This window comes from Rhipicephalus microplus, chromosome 4 (genome assembly GCF_043290135.1).
Source record: "Rhipicephalus microplus isolate Deutch F79 chromosome 4, USDA_Rmic, whole genome shotgun sequence".
NCBI classification, from domain to species: Eukaryota; Metazoa; Arthropoda; class Arachnida; order Ixodida; family Ixodidae; genus Rhipicephalus; species Rhipicephalus microplus.
The window spans coordinates 132,898,071-132,922,817 of NC_134703.1; the positions used below are offsets into that span (position 1 = coordinate 132,898,071).

General features: G+C 46.0%; 1 protein-coding gene across 1 annotated transcript in view; it reads left to right on the forward strand.

The window, feature by feature from the left end:
• LOC119172873 (uncharacterized) overlaps positions 1 to 24,747 on the forward strand; it is a 52,165-nt gene that overhangs the window by 13,462 nt on the left and 13,956 nt on the right. Inside the window, exon 2 of the mRNA XM_075891964.1 lies at positions 22,113 to 22,484. Within this exon, the coding sequence (XP_075748079.1) occupies positions 22,113 to 22,484 (372 nt within the window). The remainder of the gene's footprint in view (positions 1 to 22,112; positions 22,485 to 24,747) is intronic.

Here is a 24,747-nt window from a genome sequence, read left to right on the forward strand (position 1 = left end):
TTCGCCAATTTTTTTATTTCCTATTACATGCAGGAACACGTCCCAGTATAATTCCTCAACACAAAGGTCATATGACGACGGTGATCAATAATCATTTACTGTATGTCTCCCTTTGGAAAACTTAACGTTTTCCTTTAAAGTAATTAAAGCTAAGATTAGAGAAAAATTTGGGATGCGTTTGCAAACAAACAAGGACGCGTTATAATCCAGTTAGAACAGTAAGTTTCGTAGTTTTTTGTTGTTCGGTTTCACCACTCCACACGCGTCACCAGGACACATTTCTCTTCCACGTTATTGAGTTTTCCCCTTCCGCACCCCATCCCGATATACGTTTTCCTTATCTGCAGCGAGTTATTAGCAATTTATTCCTCTCGGTCCTTTCTTTTCACTTCGTTTACGCTCAGCCAAACGTAACTTCGTGTCCTGGCTCTCTTCCCGCGGACGTAAATAATGCCGACTGAAATTGCCTGTGACCATGCGCCAGGGCTCACGCTCTCAAATTCGCCTTCATGTTTTTAGCGGATGTGCTTTTGTTATCTTCCTGCCGAATTCCTGAAGCTTTTTGTGTAATTTTTGACTAAACGTCGTACCGTATAAAAAGACTAATGGTCACTACCACATACCTTCAGCTCATTGTTTGCGTTTATCTTTGAGAACAGAAGTGGGGCACGCTTCGTTGCTGATCGGAGTAATTGCATTTGGAAGCGTTCTTTATTTGTTCCGTGAAAAATAATATCTGCTATGAAGTACAGGAATATAGCGTAATAACTACAGTGCCAAGGCCATTGTGGCAATTCGAATGATAGTGGAACCGAAGTACTGAATGCCTTATCATCCATAAACAGATGACGAGATTGCTTTACTTCTAACTCATGTTAAGGTAGGTTGTTGCAGTTGGTGCACTCTGTGGCAGTTGTTTACCGCCAGGAGAACTGCCTCTAGACGAAAACGACGACTAGCAAAACTGTTCAATTTCTCGTCAAAAACACACTCCTCCTCTTGGGGTGTACTTATTCGGGGCTGAAGTAGCTTGGCTGTTGAGAGCAGACAGCAATAACGCCGTGTCTATTCAACAACAACAGCAACAACAGCAACACCAACAAGAACAAAAATTAGCGCTGTTTGCACAACGTCGTGCAAGGCTTGGTCACAGCATAGCTGGCGCGTGGCTAACTGGTCCTGGCTTGACTAGGCTTTTACCCCCTCAGTTGTGTTTCCCGCCCGTTGTAATATTACACTATCCATGACTATGCTTGGTGTGGTTTTTCTTTGTGGCTGTTCATTTTGATTTGTTTCCTCTCTCTATTTTAATCCACTCTTTATCGCTCTTTGTTTTCATCTTTTTATTTTTCCCATTCTGCCTTTCTTGCCTCTCTATCTTTCTCTCTATTTATCTCTTATTGTTTATATGTTTTGCTTTACTGTCTGCCGGCCTCCTCACCATCACTTCCCTTTCCCACACTTTTGGTATACTGTCTTGTCGAAGGATATGTTGTGCTCTGCTAGAGCACCCGGATAGCCAAGTGCTTACGACATTCGCCTTCAGATCGGGGCCATGCGGGCTCAAATCCCGCCTCATGTATTCAGTCAAAACTTTTCCTCTTTGTCTTTCTATTAATTTCATTCTCTCTCTCGCATGCTCTCTCTCTGTACTCGTTCTCTCACCCATCGGAGTCGTAGCATCTTGAGGTAGACCGACTGGTGCGCATGTTGTGGGAGCGAAGCTCAAGGGGAAGATAAGGATGAAAAGCGCACATGTCAATTCGTGATGATGATGACAATCTTCTATATACGACTCTCGGCAAGCCTCGAGCCTAAGGGCTCTGCTGTAAAATAGTAGATCTTTTTCAAGATTGTAGAGTTGCCTTTCCTGCTGTGCAGCCAGAACAACTAATGGCGTCTAGTCACTTACTGCAAATGGCCTGTTCAAGCACGGTTTGCTTACGCAATGACGTGCAAAATGTAGAATCTGCTCTCTTGATATAAAACACCTATAAAAGACAAGCCCTAGCACGTTCAAATAGGACCGCGTCTCCACTGGAAGCACGACAGGTGCAGTCATTACTTGTGCAAATATGCAGTGCACAGCAGCGAACTTGCGAATTGTGCAAAGGGTTCATTGCAATATTGTCGAGGAACGCGTCCCCAACAAGAGTGACTCGGAGACAGAACTCCAAATGCAGAAGTTGGAGAACTTGAGGGAAAGCTGTAATCGATAAGAGGTGAAGGGGATCCTTCAACAAGAAATGTATGTTGCTGGAGCCAACGTTTCAACATGTGGGCTTATTTTCGTCATGGCGTGGCCTTTGTGATTGACAGCTGGTGCCGATCGCCGAGGGCACTGTCAAGACACCAACTGCTTTATGCCTCGCCACCTCGCACAACTTTATGTGCCAGGTGGCGAAGTCGACGGTGATAGAGGTTCAGTTGGGCGAATAGTGATAATTGTTGGTCTTTTACGCTAGCACACCATTGTATGATCACGAGGGACATCGTAGTGGATGGCTCCGTAAATTTTGACCATCTGGTGTTCTCCAGCGTGTAACTGAATCTAAGTAGACGGGTTTCGAGCTTATCGCTTCTCTTAAAGCCTCGGAGGCCGGGATTCGATCCCATGGCTTTCGGGTCTTAAGTAGAGCCCAGTAATCCCTAGAACACCACGACAGGTGATGATCAATTAGAATGCGGCGAAATGAATGGTGCTTGCTTCAATTTCGCTGTCGTCGTTTCTTAGTTGGCAAGAAGGGATTCTGAATATTCTGGTGCTTAGCTTCACGAGGCTGTTGTCAAAACGTAACGGTATATGAGTGCGAACCCAATACGAAGAAATTATCACGGACCAATATTCATGTTCTGCGAACACTGTCCGCAAAAAAAAAAAAACAAACTACTTCGCGATTTTGTCCCGTAGTGCAAAAAACATTTTGAAAGATTTTTGTTATGAAGAGAATGTTGAAAGTATGTTGCTATGTATGTATTGGCACGCGAACACTTACAAGAATAACAAATGACGAAGTGCCCTAGTGTGAGCGAAGTAGACTGAGACATTTTACGCACCACAGTGCATGCACGGGCACACGAGTCGAACTAAGCCCACAGGGGATGTTTTTCAGGCGACAGAGTTCAAAGGCTACACTGAATATTTTCAATGGAGGTCATGCGGAAAGACGATTGATTGATTGATTGATTTGTGGGGTTTAACGTCCAAAAACCACTATTTGATTATGAGAGACGCCGTAGTGGAGGGCTCCGGAAATTTTGACCACCTGAGGTTCTTTAACGTGAACCCAAATCTGAGTACACGGGCCTACAACATTTCCGCCTCCATTGGAAATACAGCCGCCGCAGCCGGGATTTGCTCCCGTGACCTGCGGGTCAGCAGCCGAGTACCTTAGCCACTAGACCACCGTGGCGGGGCGGAAAGACGAGCCTGTCGCTATAGTTTACTTTGAACTCTCTCATTTCATCTGCCCTGTCATATATAGATGACAGTGCTCCGGAAAGAAGATATAGTGTAATATGCGTTTATTGAGGAATGAAGTAAAAAGGAAATATAACGCTTGTGTGGAATTAAATGTCCACGGGAAGTTCGTGACGTTGAGCAAAATAGGGTGGTAAGTATACACGATTTTCTTGTCATTTCGCCGAGTTGATTCTTGAGTGTTTATAGGCAGTGCCATCGTTTTTACTTTTATATGCGGGTCGCATCAGGTGCCCTGGCTCTTGTGTGATGTCATCGTCATCACGTGTCACTTGACGTAATGAAGGCAAAACCACGCACGGCATAGTCATCTATAGTATAGCCATGCACACCAAGAGGACGGGCTGGGAACCGACGCTGAGAAAGAGCGATATGATGATGAAGAAAAGCAGGATGGAAGTACGCTTCACCGCATGTTGCCATCTTATGTTGGTGCTCAGTGTGTCGCGCAGGCCAAACAAGCGACATATTACCCGTACATGGAAATGCTATGCTTTACCTTCGCCCCTTCCCCTTTCCTTTCTCATGATTATCCCTTTCTTGGCCGAGTCCCATATCAGAAATGTCCGTAGAGGCACGGTTTCGCCTGCGTGAAGCTCTACATGCATGGCTACGCTATGGTTTACCACACTATGTCAGGTGAACCGAGACGAGGCGGGAAAGGGCAGCAGGTTGGATCAGGAGAGAAGCAAGGGGTAGGAATGAAAGAAGGATGGCAGATGGTAGATCACAGCAAATTTGTATATATGTCTTCGCGCAGGGAAAGCCGTGTCTGTGTTCGTTTTAAGAGTTTTAAGCCCGTCTGTGTTCGTCCTAAGTGTATCGTCTTTTTGCGCTGGTAGATCTATTTTAATCATGAGCCAACTCGCCCGAGCGGCATTTTTATAATAGTGCGCATAGTCATTTACAAAATCTTTTAGTGAGGGTTCAGGAAGAGAAGTGAGAGTGGGGAGGAGAGAAACAGGGACGGCATAGGATAAATCACAGCATTTCTATGTGTGATGTCACGCAGACAAAACCATATACTATACATCTACAGCGTAGCCATGTTTACCAAAATGGTGGGATAGTTGAGTGAGGGTGAGGAGAGCTTTGAGCGTGAGGATAGGAGAACGTAAAGCATTGCATAGTGAAGGAGTGACGTGACACGCGAGCACGGGCAGCGTTCACATACCGGCCTCATCGATTGACGTTCCACAATTATATATAGGCACTAGGGGACAGTGTTGCCAACCTAATCGCTGAAACCGAAACTGCACTACAGGATCTGTGCACCAGACACAACAATAGCCACGTGAAGCATACTTTCTCAAGTGGTAGGAAACGGGGAACAGATGGGTGGGTGTGGAATAGCGTTTCCGTGTTTAGTATAGCATAGGTCGGGAAAGGAATCTAGAAGGTGAAGAGGAGAAAGAGGAGGAAGAGAGAAGAGGGCGCCTCTCTATTACAAATAAAGGTTTCCTTTCCCGCCAAGCATACCGAGCAGGCGGCACTTTGAATCACTGCTTTGCACTTTCTACGGATTTCGCGATCAGTGCCAGTGCATCCACTTTTCTGCAAATCTCTACGAGAAATTTTTTCTTCACTTGCTACACGTGCGTATGGTTTCAAACTCTTGCGGCTTGTTTTGAAATAGCACGAATATTACGACGGATTAAACGTTGCCGGTCTGACAGCGCCATGACTCGCTCCTGGTGTTCTTCGTTTAGCGTTTCCGAAGTTTTAAAGTACAAAACGAAAAACAAAACCTCGGAGAAGTTTCAGCGCGACTTAAATGAATTGTGCTTTCTGTTTTCTGTGAGGCCAGGCTTTCGAACAGCACGTGCTTCGTCGCATTTCGTTTTGTCTCCTGCCGCAGACAAGAAGAATGTAGATTCGCATCGCTGTTCTCGCGATGCGGCTGGCCTGTTTCCGAGCGCAAGCAGCGTAATTGCACTCTGGGAGGAGGGATGATAATGTAATTTAAAAAGAAACAAAGGGCGTGTTAATTAGAAGCCAAATGCTTTTTTGAAATTAGTTGATTGCAGTGCACCTGTTTTGAAAGGGAATGAAAAGGAGCACTAATTAATTTCAGGCTTGTAATGATTCTTTGAAAATAACCATTTCTGTTTGGTGGCAGATCTCGATCTCTCGCTATTAAACATCGTAAACTAAACATCTATGAAAATTTTATGTGCAATTTTGAAATAACTCTTGGAGATTATCATGTGGTTAATCAAAGATAGGATGTTAAAACGGGATAAGCTCATTTTCATGGGCCCTGACGGCTGTGCGGCGACGGATTGCGTTGCGCCGATAATTACAAGGGCGCAGGTTCGACCCCTCACACGGTAGGTGCAGCTAGATAGAGGAGCAAAGCAAAATCACTCTTGCGCTTAGATTTAGGTGCGTATTATGGAATCACAGCTGAACAGTATTACTCGGGAGTTCCTGAATACGGTGTGTACCGTACTTATATCTTGGTTCCGGCACTCAGAAGACCTGAATTTTATAAACGCGACTGTTTCTTTTTGTAGGTAGCACCAGAGGTTCTACGTAAAAAAGCAGCGCAATTGGCAACTTGTCCTGCAAGTGACGTTACACAGCATATTGATTCCATGGAGTATCTGTACTCACATGTGCAGGCCTAGTGCGCATCACACACGCACACACGCACACACACACACGCACACACGCACACGCACACACGCACACGCACACACACACGCACGCACACGCACACGCTCGCACACACGCACACGCACACGCTCGCACACACGCACACACACACACGCGCGCGCATACACACACACACACGCACACACACACACGCACACACGCACACACACACACGCACACACGCATACACACACACACACACACACACGCACGCACACACGCACACACGCACACACGCACGCACACACGCACACAAATGAACACGCGTGTACGTACATACGTGCACTTGAATCTAAACATTAGGCAGGTGTGTGTCTGGTTGGGTGAGTAAACTTAGAAAACTATTTGAACTCCAACCACACTAAATTACGTCAAAATACGTAAGAACCATACGTTTCGGAGCCGACTTGGTTCTTTTTTCAGGGCCTTCAAGACGCCGCTGCAACGCCGTCACATCTGCCCCTGAGGAAGGAACCAAACCAAGTTGATTCCGAAACGTCGGGTTCTAGCGCATTTTCGCGCACTTTACTTTTATTGGAGTTAAAATAGCTTTCCTACGTATGCGCTGACGCATGCGTAAACGCACGTGCTCGCGTCAGTGTCGTCATCGCAGCACATATTCGCATCGAAAAGCAGGCACCATGTTATGCTCTCTGAAAGATTTGTGAACGCCTGCCGTAGACATCCTAATGCACTGAGTTACACATAAGGGGTCTTTAGAGCAGTAGTGTCAGAAACAAGTGTTGAATTTCCTTGAAGGTACCGGTAGATTTCGCAATTCGTACCCCCCCCCCCCCTGCCCATTAGCGAAACCTGCACGTCAAGCAGCGCTTCAACCTCCGCGATCGGCTCGCCTTCGACCCAGTGCCGATGTCGTTTACACATAACATTGCAAAAAAAAAAAAAAAAAAACCTTCAGTGAGGTCTGAGCCTCCGCTTCTCCAGATCTCATTTGCTCCGCAAATGGCGTTAGTGAGTCGGACCAACGTTGGTCGGACTGATATATTATCGCCAAGCCCGATCGTGCAACCTCATAAGGTGCAATAATTCTGCGATGTACTTCGCTGACTTCATTACGTAATATTGCTCTCGGTTAAACCATCGTTACGCTGAAATTTACAGCCGCATTTTGGAAGTCTCCCATGTTTTCATCGGTCGCAAACCTTCTAAAGTTCTCTGCACTTACAGAGACGCTATGAGGGAAAGTTTTCTGTTTGAGGTTTACAAAAATACAATTCGCGTACGAATGCCCGCCAGCGATCGCCGAACACGACTGCCACAGAAACGCGGAACGTCGGAGCACATTGGCTCAATATTCCAACTTCTGCCTCGCGACCCCTTCGCTGAACATTTCTCCTATTCCTGCCTTCTGCAGCGTTCCTCGCCGCAGTGTACACAGACTACGACACGCGAATGCTCGGTGTTTATACAGCGTGTGCGGCACACAACAGAAAAAGACAACGAAAGGTACGGTATCCGGCGAAAAGTTCTGCACGCCTTCCTCTTCTCCCCTCCACCAGGAAGTAGGCCGGAAGACCACCAGGTTTTGCCTATTTACACTTGTAATCTTATGTGTTTTCTTTTTTTTTGTTATCGCCTAGCTTTGTTGGTTTTTTTGTATGTCTTACAGATGCATCCATTTCGGGCGCTGCCTTTTACGTGACTGCTGGGCGTCCTATCTAAGTGATTAATCTGCCACCCCAACCTAACTTTTTCCATACGTTCCGCTTGTTTGCTTTGGAAACGTAGGCACCCTGCTGTTTGTCATGCGAGAAAGGGTGGACGCATTTGTACGCTGGCAGCGTTATAAACCATTGCCATTCGATAAACACATAAAAATAAAATAAGCGGCAGGCGCTGTGCGTAGCGAGATGTTTGCCATGTTCCATAGGGCCTTTATTTCATTTTTTTTGACCGAAGAAAAAATAACACGAATAAACGTTCCACGAATGCTCACCATTGTGATTCAGTGTTGCGACACCCCACCGCGTTAGTCTAGTGGCTAAGGTACTCGGCTGCTGACCCGCAGATCACGGGATCGAATCCCGGCTGCGGCGGCTGCATTCTCGATGGAGGCGGAAATGTTGTAGGCCCGTGTGCTCAGAGTTGGGTTCACTTTAAATAACTCCAGGTGGTCAGAATTTGCGTAGCCCTCCACTACGGCGTCTCACATAATTGCATGGTGGTTTTGGGACGTTATACACCACATATGAATCAATCGATGTTGAGATATGGGCTTTTGCGAGGTTTACTCCTGTGTTTGCAAATACTGCTGCAGGTGACTCTATGTCGGCGATACAAACCCGTCACGTGCAGTTGCTACGGGCTAAAAATGCGTGAGTTAAGTTCCTGCCATGACTGGTCTACACACTCTCTGACGATGGGCGCTGAGTGTGAAGCACTCGAAAGGCAGGCTGACATGGCGGAGCCCTGCTTTAGTTTCAATTATCACCAATACCCGTATTGTACATGTTAGAAAATCTCTCACTGCAAATTCAATGAGCTGCTATCGATTGATCGAATTACCTGTTTTTACATGATTTTGGTGTCTGTTTAAAACAACATGGAGGCTATCGAAGCTAATCAGTACACCGCTACCAATGTTTCAAATTGGTGTTGTAGTCTTTAAACGTAACAGCTCAAAGTCTAATTCGAATGGTTTGAGATCAATGCTTGAGAATTTTATTGGCTTAAGCTCTACCTAGTGTAGCTACTGCCTCCAAATACACCTTTGGAAATATTAAAAGAGGAATATATTGCAGCAGATTCCACGCATTGTGGGAATTGATTTGACGGGAATCAGTCAACGAGTACCCCATAAAGCGCACATTTTTTGCAGCAATAGCTGTTGTGAGATCAGAACACCAGCCACGCGCGGCGCCTCAGTTGTCCACCGCCACCGCCGGTGTCCGTAACCAGTAGTTAAAAAAACAACTCAATACATGAAAAATACCAAGGACACAGTGGGGATTGAACCCAGGTCCACTGAGTGTCAGGCCAGTATTCTACTACTGTGCCACACCGCTTTTTTGCGCTTTATTGCCTGTTCATAGACGCGTACATCAAACCAAAAGCACAACAGAAACAAGCAGTGACAGTCCTACGAGAGCGACACAAATTGAAATTCTCTAAGGGCTGCTAGAGGTTCTACCACTCAGGCACAATCTCCTGAGTTTTTTGCAGTTCAACAAACTTGGCCATACTTTAACGGAAACAAATTCGTGCTGGCCGTGCAACCTGATCGCAATAAAATCCTGTCATACGGGCCCGCCATAAACAGTGAAGACCACTAAGCCTAAGCAAATTAAAAGTCATTTTCTCTTCGTCAACTATTGGCAGAAATTTCATATACCATAAGAATTTAAAGGTAATTCCTTTTTTATCATTCTTTGAAGTACGTCCCAAAAATGTACTCCTTTTAAACAATGTAAGAAAACATGGTCTATAGTTTCCGGTTTTTCACAGATAAGAAAATTTGCCCCCAAGGTTTGTAAAAACCATGGTCTGCTTCAAATGTCCTGACAGATAATGTACCCATGTGAAGCTTATAGAATAAGGACTTCGCAGCAGGAGCCACTTGCATTCTTTTCACGCGCTTAAACACATCTTGTCCTCGACCTTCAGTGCGGCGTTAGGACAGCAGCGTTCCTAGGAAGGCTTTGCTTTCCCTTCGGTGTCAATACTGCTGCGACAGGTTCGCCACATTCAAGTAGCCCGCCACATTCATCATCACCAGCACCAGCAAGACCCGGCTCGGCTGGCATGCGCCACGCGTTCGGACGTTCAACAACGAGGAAGAGGAAGATAGTCGGATCTGTGCCACTCGGCTACTCGAACTTGACGACCATAGTTTTTAGAATCGTGGGCACAAGTTCGCCCTAATAAAGACGCTTGTTTTTTTAACCTGTCGGCGTCAGCATCGCTACATTTCTGGTGGAAGTGCTGGGTTATGAATCGAAGCCCCACGAGCTCAAGACAACGTAGCCCCGACGACCAGCGTATCAACCCCGTGGAAGTGACTCCTGTACACCAGAGGGCAAGTCGCCGTCTTCGAGGTGACTCACCTGAGTTCGGTCCTCTTCACTTCACACCAAGGGGAATTCAAACGATGGATGCCACCACTATGACTAGCCAGGTAACACCGGCACAAGTGTTCATTAGCCAACCGCACCAGCCGCCAGTTTTCCACGGCGACTCGTACGAGGATGTTGAAGATTGGTTGGACCTGTTCGAGAGAGTAGCGAGCTTGAATGGATGGGACGAAAGAGAGAAGCTCCGTCGCGTGTACTTCGCCCTGGAAGACTTTGCGAAGACATGGTTTGAGAACCATGAAACCTCGTTGTCTACCTGGGAGGTATTTCGACGACAAGCGGTGGCTACGTTCGCGAACATAGACCGGAAAGAAAAGGTGGAGGCAGCTCTTCAATCGAGGAACCAGCTAACGAACGAGAGTGCTGCTATGTACATTGAGGACATGGTCCGCCTGTTCAAGCGTGCGGATTACAACATGGCTGAGGATAAGAAGGTGCGCCATCTAATGCGCGGAGTGAAGCAAGAGCTGTTCGCCGTTCTCGTCCGCAACCCTCCGAGCATGGTTGCTGAGTTTTACTCGGAAGCGACGGCCATCGAAAAAACACCGGAACAGCGGGCTCGGCAGTACAACCGGAATCTTAACTGCGCAGCTGCACAGGTATTTCCCGGAGGCGTGTGAAACGACGTTGAAGCCCTGCGAGAGCTAATTAGATCAGTTATCAGAGAAGAACTGAGCAGACTGCATATGCCCCAGACTTCAACTGCACTATCTGTTACGGACGTTGTTCGTGACGAACTGAGGCAGGTGATACGAGAGCCAGAGCGTGAGCTGCAGCCGGTTTGACCTATCCGAACATACTCTGAGGTTGTCAGACAACCCACAGTACACAGCAATGCAGCAGTTGCGATGGCAACGACTCCTCTCCCACCTGCGGCACGCAGCGCACCTCGTCCACGGGAACCGACAGCTACCTATCTGCCCCCAGGAGCACGTAGCACACATCACTATGTGGAGCGTAGGCCCAGGAAAAGTGACGTCTGGCGTGATCACGAGCGCAGGCCTCTGTGTTTTCATTGTGGGGAAGCGGGTCATCTGTACAGATTCTGTACTTACCGACAGGCTGGATTAAGAGGCTTCCCGTCATATGCACCGTGCCCCCGAAACGGCGAACGACCAGCGGAGATTGAGGAGTACTTGTCGACGCGCCAGAACTCGCCAACTCTACGCCAACACCGGTCACGGTCATCATCGCCTATGCGCTACCGGTCATCCAGCCCACGTACACCTTCAAGGCAGCCTGGTCATCGCTCTCCAAGTCCACACCCGGAAAACTGAAGCAAGCAACCTGTGGAGGTGAGGCCGCTGATAACGTCACTTACGAAGATCCTCGAATTTGGTTTGAGGGTGATGACGGTGTATTTCCGGTAGATGGGTGCAGCAACGAAAACGTTACTTCAGATTTGCGGTTGAGAATGGAAGGATGGGAGCTGAATGCCTTAGTCGACACCGGTGCTGATTATTCAGTGATAAGTCACAAGATGGTGAAAAAGCTAAACAAAGTTGTGACACAGTGGAGTGGATCGCAGATACGCACGGCAGGCGATCACATTATTACGCCCCTTGGCAGATGCACTGCAAGACTTGAAATACGGGGCTTTATTTACGTGGCTGATTTCATTGTGCTGCCAGAATGTTCAAGAGAACTCATTATAGGAATGGATTTTTTGCGAGCTAATGGCGCCGTAATTAACCTGCGTAGGTCCAGCGTGTCGTTTTCGACTGAACGAGCTATACCTGTGGAGGGATCTGATGAACGACGCCTAACTGCTCTACGCGTTGTTCATGAAGACGTAACTGTGCCGCCACGCTGCAGTATAATGGTGCTCGTAGAAAATGATGCATTGTACAACCGCCAAGGCATAGCGGATACAAATGTAGGACTATTTTTGAACAAAGGTGTCTGCGTAGCTAGGGGTCTTGTTCACTTGACGAATGGCCGTGCAGATGTCCTACTCACAAATTTCTCCAATGAGCTTCAACACATCGCTCAAGGCACGGCTATCGCCTATTTACACAACTTCTGTATGGCGACTGAACTATGCAGCTTAACGACATCAACCACTCGACCAGTGGCCTGCAACATCGACACATCCGTGACCGTCAATCAGAGCCTTCCGGACAGTCAGAAGAAACAGATTTACGCCTTGGTAAAAGAATTCTCTAATTGCTTTTCAAGTACCTCGAAGGTCCAGCGCACGTCAATCACGAAACAAAGAATTTTAACGCAATACGACACGAGGCCTATATGCCAGCATCCATATCGGGTGTCACAGAAAGAACGGGAAATTATCAAGAAGAAAGTGGAGGAGATGCTTTCTGATGATGTCATCCAGCCTTCGAATAGTCCATGGGCGTCTCCCGTAGTGCTCGTTAAGAAGAAAGACAACACACTTAGATTCTGCGTCGACTACAGAAAACCGAACAGTGTAACTAAACGAGATGTCTACGCCTTGCCACGTATCGACGATACACTAGATCGGTTGCGATCCGCAAAGTTTTTCTCCTCCTTAGATCTGAAAAGCGGATATTGGCAAATAGAGGTCGATGAGCGGGACCGTGAAAAAACGGCATTCGTAACACAAGATGGCCTCTACGAATTCAAAGCGCTTCCATTCGGCCTCTGTTCCGCACCAGCGACGTTCCAGCGAATGATGGACACTGTCCTCGCCGGATTGAAATGGCAGTCATGCCTAGTGTATTTGGATGACGTGGTGGTATTCTCTGCAACGTTCGACAAACATCTAGAGCGACTACGCACAGTATGGGAAGCCATCCGGTCAGCGAAATTGACAATCAAATCCGAAAAATGCCACTTCGGCTTCGAAGAGCTGTGATTCCTTGGACATGTCATTAGTTCCGAGGGTGTTCGTCCCGATCCCGAAAAGACAGCCGCTGTTCAGAGGTTCCCTACACCCAGAGACAAAAAGTCAGTGCGTCGATTTTCGGGTTTATGTGCCTACTATAGACGATTTGTGGAAAACTTCTCAAATATTGCGGAACCTCTTACAAAACTGACAAAAGACGACGTGCCCTTCACGTGGGAAAGCGAACAACAGAAAGCTCTTGACGAATTAAGAAAACGACTACAGGGTTCACCAATACTTGCCCATTTTGATGAGACAGCTGACACAGAAGTCCATACCGATGCCAGCAATGTCGGCCTCGGCGCCATCCTTGTCCAGTGGCAAAATGGTCAAGAGAAAGTGTTAGCCTATGCCAGCCGCAAACTATCAAAAGCTGAGGCAAACTACTCTGCAACTGAAAAAGAGTGCCTCGCAGTCATCTGGGCCATAAACAAGTTTCGATCCTACCTTTATGGTAGACCGTTCAGAGCTGTCAGTGACCACCATGCTCTATGCTGGCTGGCAAATCTCAAGGACCCGTCAGGTCGACAAGCAAGATGGAGCCTTAGGCTGCAGGAGTATGATATTACGGTCGTGTACAAATCGGGAAGGAAACACAGCGTTGCCGACTGCCTGTCACGCTCTCCCGTCTATCCAAGTGTACCTGAAGAGGAAGACTTCCCGTTTCTAGGCGTTGTCGACACATCCAAAATCGCTCAACTACAACGAGATGACCCGGATTTGCTGGCACTTATACAACACCTGCAGGGTCTCGACGTTCAAGTCCCTCGCATATTCTCCAGAAGGCTCTCCGCGTTCTGCCTTCGAGGAAGTGTCCTTTACAGGAGGAACTTCGAACCAAATGGCGAAACGTTTTTACTAGTCGTGCCCACAGCCATGCGAGAGGAAATTCTGCACGCATGCCACGACGAGCCAACATCTGGACACATGGGTGTGAGCCGAACATTCGCCAGGATTCGCCTGAGATACTATTGGCCTAAGTTGCTCGCATCAGTGCAGCGCTACGTGAAAACTTGTCGTCAATGTCAACGGCGCAAAACTCCACCCGTAAAACCAGCCGGCCTTCTCCAGCCAATAGACCCTCCAGATGCCCCATTCCAACAAGTCGGCATGGACTTCCTAGGACCTTTGCCGACATCGCGTGCAGGCAAGAAATGGATAGTCGTAGCCACAGACTATCTCACCCGTTATGCTGAAACTGACTCTCTATACAGTGCGACAGCTGCGGAAGTCGCCAAGTTCTTTGTGAACAACATAGTGCTCAGACATGGTGCGCCCATCGTCGTTATTACGGATCGGGGCACCGCATTTACTGCAGACCTAATGCAATGCCTGATGCACATGACAAATACCGATCACAGAAGAACAACGGCGTATCACCCTCAGTCAAATGGCTAAACCGAACGTCTCAACAGAACTCTGACCGACATGCTATCAATGTATGTTGATGTTGAACATAAACAGTGGGACGAAATATTACCCTACGTAACATTCGCATATAATACAGCCGTTCAAGAAACAACCCACGTTGCCCCTTTCGAACTAGTATTCGGCCGAAGAGTGACCACCCCGCTGGATGCCATGTTACCACTACAGGACGAAAGCAGCTATCCACCTGACTTAGATGACTTCTTGCAAAGAGCCGAAGAAGCACGGCAAATGGCAAGATACCGAATACGCCACCAACAGCACGTCGATTCTAGTCGCTACAACAAGCGACAAGCGACGCAGTGACACACTTTATCATCCCGGTGACAAAGTGTGGATATGGATACCAGTGCGCCGCCGCGGACTCTCTGAAAAGCTTCTTTGCCGATACTTCGGCCCTTATGAAGTACTCAACCGTATCAGAAACGTCACTTAAGAAGTTAGATCCGCTGGACACGTGAGTTCAAGACGCCGCAATCCTACGGAAGTGGTCCACGTAGTCCGCATGAAGCCCTATCATGACAGATTGTAGAAAAACGAGTGAGAGTGCGCGTGTATCTTTTCACTGTCTTAAGCATCGGGACGATGCGTCTGAGGAGGGGGGCAATGCTGCTACAGGTTCGCCACATTCAAGTAGCCCGCCACAATCAGCGTCACCAGCACCAGCAAGACCCGGCTCAGCTGGCATGCGCCACGCGTTCGGACGTTCAACAACGAGGAAGAGGAAGATAGTCGGATCTGTGCCACTCGGCTACTCGAACTTGACGACCATAGTTTTTAGAATCGTGGGCACAAGTTCGCCCTAATAAAGACGCTTGTTTTTTTAACCTGTCGGCATCAGCATCGCTACAATACGCTGCCGGCTACTGGCTCTGCGCTTCCTGTTGCGCCTCGTACAAGGATAGGAATCCCTCGCGCGAACTCTGGCATATTATTTTTTAGGCACTAATGCTACTGTGCACCTTAATTGGGGCCCACAATCAGCAACACTTCCTTCGTTTGATGCAACAGCTGTCGTATTGGTTCGTCATATCCAGTCGACTTGTCCTGTGGTAGATGTGTTGGTCAATCCTATCGTAGACACAACAACCACTCTGTTGCTCCCGTTAGTTCCTCCGGCACGCCGCACCCGATGTTGTCGTGTGTCATGGAGCACGCTGACGGCATCATTTCTGCCCGGTCACCTCCGGGACTTCTTGTGGCGGCTGAGGTGGGGTGTTTTTCCTACACATGACCGCCTCGAAAGGCGGAGAAAGGTCCGGTCAGCAACATGCCCAAATCGCTGCCTACGGGAAACAAGTCAGCATGTTTTAAGACAATGCGTCGTTTCTCGTGTTTTCCGGAAAGCCGTGCATGCTGCATTTCGTGGCCTCAGAGTAAACCACTTTGGTTTTTCTGGACGTTGTTCTGGAGGCTGCTTCGCCTGCCTTATAATTGTTTATAGTGCCTACTGTCATTGGCACAATCGCTGTGAGGATGTTTCAGCAGGTCATGGTCGTCGTAGAGCTCTCTTTTCGATTTTGGAGTGACTGCACAAAAAACTACAATCTGTTTTGTCGGAGGAACTTTTCTTTCTGGGTGAGGAGGAAATTCTTCCACACTGGTCCTGCCCTTTTGTGTTCGTTTGTAAGAGACGTTTAAAGCTTGTTTTAAGGCCTGCCTGGTTTTGATAGGTTAATGTTTGTGCAGTATACTCGCACAAATACCTTGTATATACCATGTAAATACTTAGCATATACGTCTTTACGTTTCATTTGTGTGTTCTTCATTTAACATGTAATTTACATATGTAAACATACCTCTTTGTAACAATTTTTGGTGTGTCTGTGCATGTTGAGTTGCGTCGCGATGTTCTGTGTGATTGTCACTGATGTTCATTGTTCGTGAGAATAAATTTCTCTAAACACACAACACCACACACAACTTAGTACAACTATTTGCGGAGCACTTGAAAAAATATTCATTGAAAAGTCTAATAAAAGAAAACTGTTCACTTTCAATAACCTTCTTAAGATGCCAGTGGACTGAGCCTGAGGAACGCTGGTACTCGGGACTTGTTCAAAAAGTTGCCTTAGGCAAGCTTGATGTCGGGAACGGAATCGCGTTATTGTGAGCAATAAAGCGTTTTAGAACAGCAAAGGAGCAACCAGGTTTCATACATTGCGAACAGCGTAACAACTGGATCATCCAATACTCCAACCCATTACAAAAGCTTGTTTTTGATGACCTATTAACTGTGGCGCGTACTCACTTCAGGCATAATTGTGCATCGTTGTCAGCCACTGAATGGGCACAAAACTCCTTAAGGTGTTTAGATGATACCACACTTCTCAGAAGATTAAAGAAAGATAGCAAAGCGAATGCCGGCCTAATACCCAGAAAGTATGATTAGTAATTCCGTAGTGTAAATTGTCCGCCGCAGTGGAGCAGTGACTGGGGTGCTACGCTGCTGAAGCGAAGGTCATTGGTTCGGCCCCTTCCGCGGCGGTCACAATTCTAAGGGGGTAAAATGGTCGAGGCCTATGTACTGTGCGATGTCAGCTTAAATAACACCAGATGGCCGAAATTTCCGGAGCCCTCCAATTACGATCTCTCATAACCATATTGTCGTTTTAAGACGCAAAACGCTAATTTATTATTATTATTATTATTATTATTATTATTATTATTATTGTTGTTGTTGTTGTTGTTATTATTTAAGTTTCGTAAATTGAGTAGCCGTGGACAGATGGTGGACTTACCAGGCAAGTGGACTACGCTGGCATGTCTCCGACGAAATATGCACGTTACAGTATGGACGTCAGTTTTATGGCGACGAAGTGTAAGCGGCCTCTGTTGGCGTATGCCTGCCGGTACAAGCGAAACAAGACTGTAGCTTGCTGAATGATTACAGTGCAAGAGAAGACATGGCACGAAGGGACGAAAGAAGACGAGCGCTGACTTCCAACAAAAGTGTATAGTGAAGGACAAGTAATTCATGAAAAGGACAGTTCGCGATAAAAACCAAAGCACGTGATAAGAAATACCACGTTCCGAAACACGAATTCGTTTTTCGTAAATTGCTTCTTCTTCGCGACAAACTTTCGTTGGAAATCAGTGCTCGTCTCCCTTGATCACTTCGTCCCTTGTCATTACTTGCACTGTGATCACATTCGAAATGGTATACCAACAAGTCGGTCCACGCACTTTGCTTCAGTGTAGCTTGCTGAAATGTAGGTGTAAATCTGTAATGTTTATAGCATTCTTTTAACGTGCGCAACAAACAATGCAACTTTAACAGGTGATGGAAAACCGTCGAAACAGTTGTCAACCGTTGACGTTATAATACATTCATTCACGATTGGCACGCCGTGGTGTCCAGCTAGGTTAGTTACAGCACGTTTGCCGGAATTTGTTTGCTGCGTTGAAATTTTCAATTGTTATCAATGGCATGTCTTTCTCTTATTTTCTAGCCAACTCGTGATGTCATTTGAAGTGTTCCAGTGTCTATTTTAGTTACTGTCGTGTTGACGTAGACAGGAAATAAATGATGTCACATACCACTAACACTATATACGGGCTGTGGTATGCAGGGGCATACCGCATCTGAAGAGGGTAGAGGTTTTTATGGCACGCGCGACCGCAATGACACGTTGTTCGTATCATGACAGACAGGCAGACAGACGGAGAGACAGACAGACAGACAGACAGACAGACAGACGGACAGACGGACAGACGGACAGACAGACAGACAGACAGACAGACAGACAGACAGACAGACAGACAGACAGACAGACAGACAGACAGACAGACAGACAGATACGATCAAAAAGAGTTTGCCCCGCTAAAATATGTATCACATTTAACATGTTTAAAAATTAGTTCCCTTAGTTATAAGTATAGTTCTCTTAGTTATAGAGCATAGTTCTCTTAGTTATGTAGTATAGTTTTCTTGGTTATGTAATATAGTTTATTGGTTATGTAGTATAGTTTCTTGGTTATGTAGTATCGTTTTCTTGGTTATGTTGTATAGTTTTCTTGGTTATATAGTATAGTTTTCCTGGTTATGTTGTATAGTTTTCTTGGTTATATAGTATAGTTTTCTTGGTTATGTTGTATAGTTTTCTTGGTTATGTTGTATAGTCTTCTTGGTTATATAGTATAGTTTTCTTGGTTATGTTGTATAGTTTTCTTGGTTATGTTGTATAGTTTTCTTGGTTATATAGTATAGTTTTCTTGGTTATGTTGTATAGTTTTCTTGGTTATATAGTATAGTTTTCTTGGTTATGTTGTATAGTTTTCTTGGTTATGTTGTATAGTTTTCTTGGTTATATAGTATAGTTTTCTTGGTTATATAGTATAGTTTTCTTGGTTATGTTGTATAGTTTTCTTGGTTATATAGTATAGTTTTCTTGGTTATGTTGTATAGTTTTCTTGGTTATGTTGTATAGTTTTCTTGGTTATATAGTATAGTTTTCTTGGTTATGTTGTATAGTCTTCTTGGTTATATAGTATAGTTTTCTTGGTTATATAGTATAGTTTTCTTGGTTATGTTGTATAGTTTTCTTGGTTATGTTGTATAGTTTTCTTGGTTATATAGTATAGTTTTCTTGGTTATGTTGTATAGTTTTCTTGGTTATATAGTATAGTTTTCTTGGTTATATAGTATAGTTTTCTTGGTTATGTTGTATAGTTTTCTTGGTTATATAGTATAGTTTTCTTGGTTATGTTGTATAGTTTTCTTGGTTATGTTGTATAGTTTTCTTGGTTATATAGTATAGTTTTCTTGGTTATGTTGTATAGTCTTCTTGGTTATATAGTATAGTTTTCTTGGTTATGTTGTATATTTTTCTTGGTTATATAGTATAGTTTTCTTGGTTATGTTGTATAGTTTTCTTGGTTATATAGTATAGTTTTCTTGGTTATGTTGTATAGTTTTCTTGGTTATGTTGTATAGTTTTCTTGGTTATATAGTGTAGTTATCTTAGTTTTCCCCCTCTCAAGGCAGCCCTGAATACTATCATTTCATGGATACTACGTCGTCACCTGACCTCCCTAAACCAACTGATGCTAAAGCACAGGCTAACGGAATAGCATAGGAATAGGAAAAAAAAGGAATGCCTGCTAAAGGTTACGAGGCATTCGAATCCTTACATAAACAGCTACGAATTGAATACGATTGGCCGTTGTAGTTTAACAGCGTTTTTTTTATTCTTTTTTATGGTTCAACCGCTCTTCGCCACAAGACCCCACAGACAAGAAAAATCGCTCACAAATACGCCTTTTGTACATCTGCATTACAGAAACGGCAACACATTTGCGGACAAGGTTGAAGCTTATTTCGGCCCCGAGGCGTGCGAAGCGAGGATCAAAACACGAATGCGACAGAAGCTGAGCCGGCAAAGAGCGATCGCTGTGGCCTTACTAAAAGGGGGATGGCCGCTAGGAGGGAGCAGGCAACAAAAGCGACCGAGAGAGCGGATATTGAATAGGCTCCGGGTGTCGGGGCAGGGCGGAGGCGAGACCTTGCTGTCGTGCCTCCCTGTTTGTCTTTCGCTGCGGAGCTTTATGCCGAGTGCGGTGGCGGCGAATATTGCGCCAGGCCTAAAAAGAAAAAAAAAATACAGAGAGAAAAAGACGAAAGTAAGTGATGGCAGTGTACGAATTATGCGCGAATGCGAGAGGGGCCCTCTACCTATCCGGTGCTGCTGTCGCGAGCGCCCATGGCCTTATGATTTGTTCCCGCCAGCCTGGCCTCCCAGCCCTTAGAGGACTGTAGGAAATACGAAATAAAAAAAAGCAGACGAGAGAAACCGTTTTTTTTATCTCGAAAAGAAAAAGCGCGTGAATAGGTGTGCCCTCCAAATGATATGAGCTGATGTAAAGTCAATGAGACAAAAAAAAAACAACCTAAAAACAACAAATTTTCGCCACTGTTTTTTGTGATGAGGTTACTTTGTGTTTTAAAAATGTATTTGCAAAGTGTCATGTCAACATAGCCATAACTTACATTATAACATAAATATTTTTAACCGTATGCACTTATAGTAATGACCTGCTATATGGAAACCCACAGCGCTTTATTTTCTTTATGATTGTCGGAAACAAAACTCCATCTGTGGAAACCGTTTTTCCTCCTCTCGAGGCAGCCCTGAATAGTATCGTTTCACGAAAACTACGTCGTCACTTGACGTCCCTAAACAAACTAAAACGTGCGTAAGTAGCACGATGGTATTTCTAGGCGCGAGAGCCAAATGTGGCCAAAGAATATCATGGACATGAGCGTTCAGTTGTCAATGACCAGTTGCGTACGCACTGAAAAATGCAACGTGACTACACAGATAACGAAGCTCAATCACTGTGGTAGTGTCTGAAGGGTACATAAAGATGAATGAAAACAGCAATGACCGGGGGCATTGATTACCAGCAAAATCTTTATACATATGTAAAAAAGCGGCAACAAGTTAATACACATGTAACTTTCAGCACTACCTCTATAGGCATGACGGTGATCATGCAGAGGTCTAATTCTTGCAAAGCTTTACAGTAAAACAGCAAAAGTTATTCGATTACGATCGCTGCCGCAAATGTGTGCTTTCTTCCTTTGGAGCATGCTTATGCTGAAGGAAGAAAAAAAGTGACTAAGCTTGCGCTAAGCTGAGAAAGGCTTTAAACAGCATTAGTGAACGATTCTGAAGACCTCCCCGCCGCGGTGTTCTAATGGCTAAGGTACTCGGCTGCTGACCCGCAGGTCGCGGGATCGAATCCCGGCGGCGGCGGCTGCATTTCCGATGGAGGCGTAAATGCTGTAGGCCCGTGTGCTCAAATTTGGGTGCACGTTAAAGAACTCCAGGTGGTCGAAATTGCCAGAGCTCTCCACTACAGCGTCTCTCATAATCATATGGTGGTTTGGCGACGTTAAACCCCACATAACAATCGATCATTCTGAAGACCAATGTGGTTGCTTCTATATTTCAGCTATGTGTCGCTAGGGGTTGTTTTTACGTCGATTCTCAGCGCAGAAGGGGCTCGAGTTAACCTATGGACAGTCTCAAACACGGCAAGGATGTCCCAACTCCAGAAACAGGAACTCGCGATGAAACCAAGCTTTCGCAACTTCAATAAATGTAGAGGCAGGTCGTAGTTGGAGTAGGGCTTCTATCGCCTCGAAGCATTTGTCGCAACCCCCTTTGCCTCTCCCGTTCTTAGTATTATCTCGTTGTACGTCGTCATAGCGCCGTCTTCGGCTCGCCACAGTGGCTTCGCAGCTACGTGTTTGTTGTTGTTGTTGTTGTTGTTGTTGTTGTTGTAACACTCACTTGTTCTTGAACTAACTGTTGTTTTGTTCTATTTTAGTGCACCAGCAGTAATGCTAGGCTTTATCTAATTTCTGTGGTACATGCCCGTTTATGCATATGATAGCATTTTGATAAGCTGCACATATTACCGTTATTTTAAACAACTTGACGCAGGTTTGTAGGGTAGCAAACCGGATGTGCGTCTGGTTGACCTCCCTGCCTTTCCTTGCATCTTTATCTCTCTCTTTCTCTCTAAACAACTTGGCTGTTAAAAAATACAGATGTCGTACCACTTTTGCTACGACGTGCAGGCTTCTGCTGTGCCGTCACCATTCGACGCCTGATCGTGCCTCGCTGGGTGCGCAACGGAACCGAAACGCCAGCCGTGCTCGACTGCGAGTACGTGTACAACGAGAACGACCTCAAGCTGGTCGTCAAGTGGTTCTTCAACGACGGGCCCGAGCCCGTGTACCAGTGGATACCCGAGATGAGGCTCCGGGAGGCGTTCGGCGTGCTGCAGGGTCGCCTGGACGACACGTTCTCCGTCAACTCGCGCGACGTCTACTCGCAGTACCGCGCCATCCGCATCCTGAGGCCCACCTGGGAACTCAGCGGCAAGTACACCTGCATGGTCACGTCTCTCGCGGGTCAGGACGTCCGGCATCAAGACATGACCATATTCGGTAAGCGACTTCGTCAATGTAGCATTGCCCTTATAGAAAACGAATCCTATTCGCCACATGTGCGAGAGCCACGTGACCGCGTAGTCTCGCCTGATGCCATGCTACTGCCCAAATTTGAATGAAAGGGAAATGTGTCTAGTGTTGCGTAGGTACAGATGCTTTGCCTTCATCATTGGTGGGCTAGTATCACTCGAGGTCCAGTCTGCGTAAATGTGGTTCTCAATATTTTGGCATCATTGCTGCCATAACCAGAATAGACAACGCCGTGGCGCTCACCGTCGACGTCATACGGGACGTTTCTAGTCAGATTACGTGACTTTCCCGCTTGTGACGGGGACCCGATCTTCCTACGCTGAACTCTTTAGGCGACGCTAACATACTTTTCTTCCGTTTAGGTAATTGTCCCAGTAACGTGACAGTAATTGTGTGTTTTGCTATTACACAATTTTCTCATTGTTGCGAATGTATTCAGCGAACATGTATCTATTAGTGGCGAGATCGGGCTATAGGTGGCAGCACCGTTCCCGCGAAAGTGCGGATAGGCGGTCGGCGGAGCATATACAAATACAAGCAGCGGCGCTTCGTTGCGTGCGGTCTGAGCCAATTGTCGGCGGATAAGATGCGTTGACTGCAGTTTTATGGTAATATCTACGCTACTTTCTACGAAATCGGTGCATGAAGCTTATGAAGCTTATGCACCATCACCAGCCAGTAAAGTGCATTTTGCCTGTCAAAGGGATGCTCACCCTGTGTGACTGTCTGCGCGTTTCCAAACTACATCACGCTTTTGCTGTGTTATTTTTACGTGTTTAGGTTTTGTTCCGCCGATTACGCACTGCTGTGGCGTAACTGAACTACTTATTTACTTCTTTCTCATCTTCATAAAACGACAACAAAAAATTGGTTCCTAATCTACATGTTACACCGCAAATGTAGTCGAAAGACGTCTTTCGTCTGCAGAGAGTGAACAAAACGTTTATTTGATGTTCTGCGCAAGAAAATTGGTGAATGGTATTCTGGACGCGCTGCCTTAGAGTGCCTCGAGCGTGTAGCGGAGGCAAACGAGCGCATCGAGACACGTTTGACACAAGCACCGTCTGGCAGTTATCTTCGATAACAAAGGCATGCAGCCCGCGGAGGAAGATGCGTGCCAGTCTCGGAGGTGATAAGGTGTAGAACGCAAAGCGAGGGGCAGGTGCCACCACCGTGACGTCGCAGCAAAGCGTTGGAAACACCTTTTTGAGCACCGCATCGCACTATCAGCGCAGCGCGATAAACGCTACCTTCCTTCGAGTTACTTGGGTGTGCCTCTTCTAGTATAAAGGCAGATATACAAAACTTCGAAGTGTTGTTATGGCGCCTCAGATATGTGCGATAATTGCTTTTTAATTGACAATCGCACAACTATGAACCTTAAACCTTCAGCAATATTGGTGGGCGCTGCGAATGGGGTTTGCCATTTGGTGCCGTCTGAGGTATCGTTAGGGTGGACAAACAGACAAAAGTTCAGAGAGACAGACAAATTTTTTTTTCGTCGAAGGTCCTCAATAAAGACTACCGTCTTTAAAGAGGTCGTAGAAAGCCCGCATATCTCTGTGAGGAATTCGGTACCACCGTTCGCACCTATACACATATGCACTTTTTTTCCATTCTGTTCACCATGAAATATGGGACTGTCAATAAGTCTAGGCAGCAAAGCTTATTGGTGGACAGCGGTTTGCGATTCCTTGCGTTTACTACGTATACGCACATGTAAAACCTTGTAGAGTTCAGCACGCGGCTTTAATCGATGGATTAGATGCATAACAGAGCTACAACAGAGCTATTTTATGGGACAAGCATGTTTTTTTTTTCAAGCGAGAATTACCGCTGTTTTCCGTCGGTCAATAAAATTCCACAGAAACGTTCAAGACAATGTAAAAAAGATGTGAATGACAGTGAATTTATACAACAGTAAATAGGCATGCCGTCTGAATAAATTTTGAACGTCTGGACTGTTTGAAAACCTAAGCACATGGTTGCACCCGGCAACTCCGTTTTAAGTACAGTTTAAGTAACAAATTGTCCCTGTTTGTGTGATAGTAATATTGTAATCGCCATATTCAGAGTATTCGACCTTCATCCACTGTGTGGTGGTAGCACGGTCAAATAAACACAACTAAGGCTCTTCGCATAACCGGTAAACTACAGCGCCAGAGTTGCACGCCTACCAACAGCACGCAAGGGCGTGGCCTAGAGCTTTGTTTTTTCGTTTACAACTGAG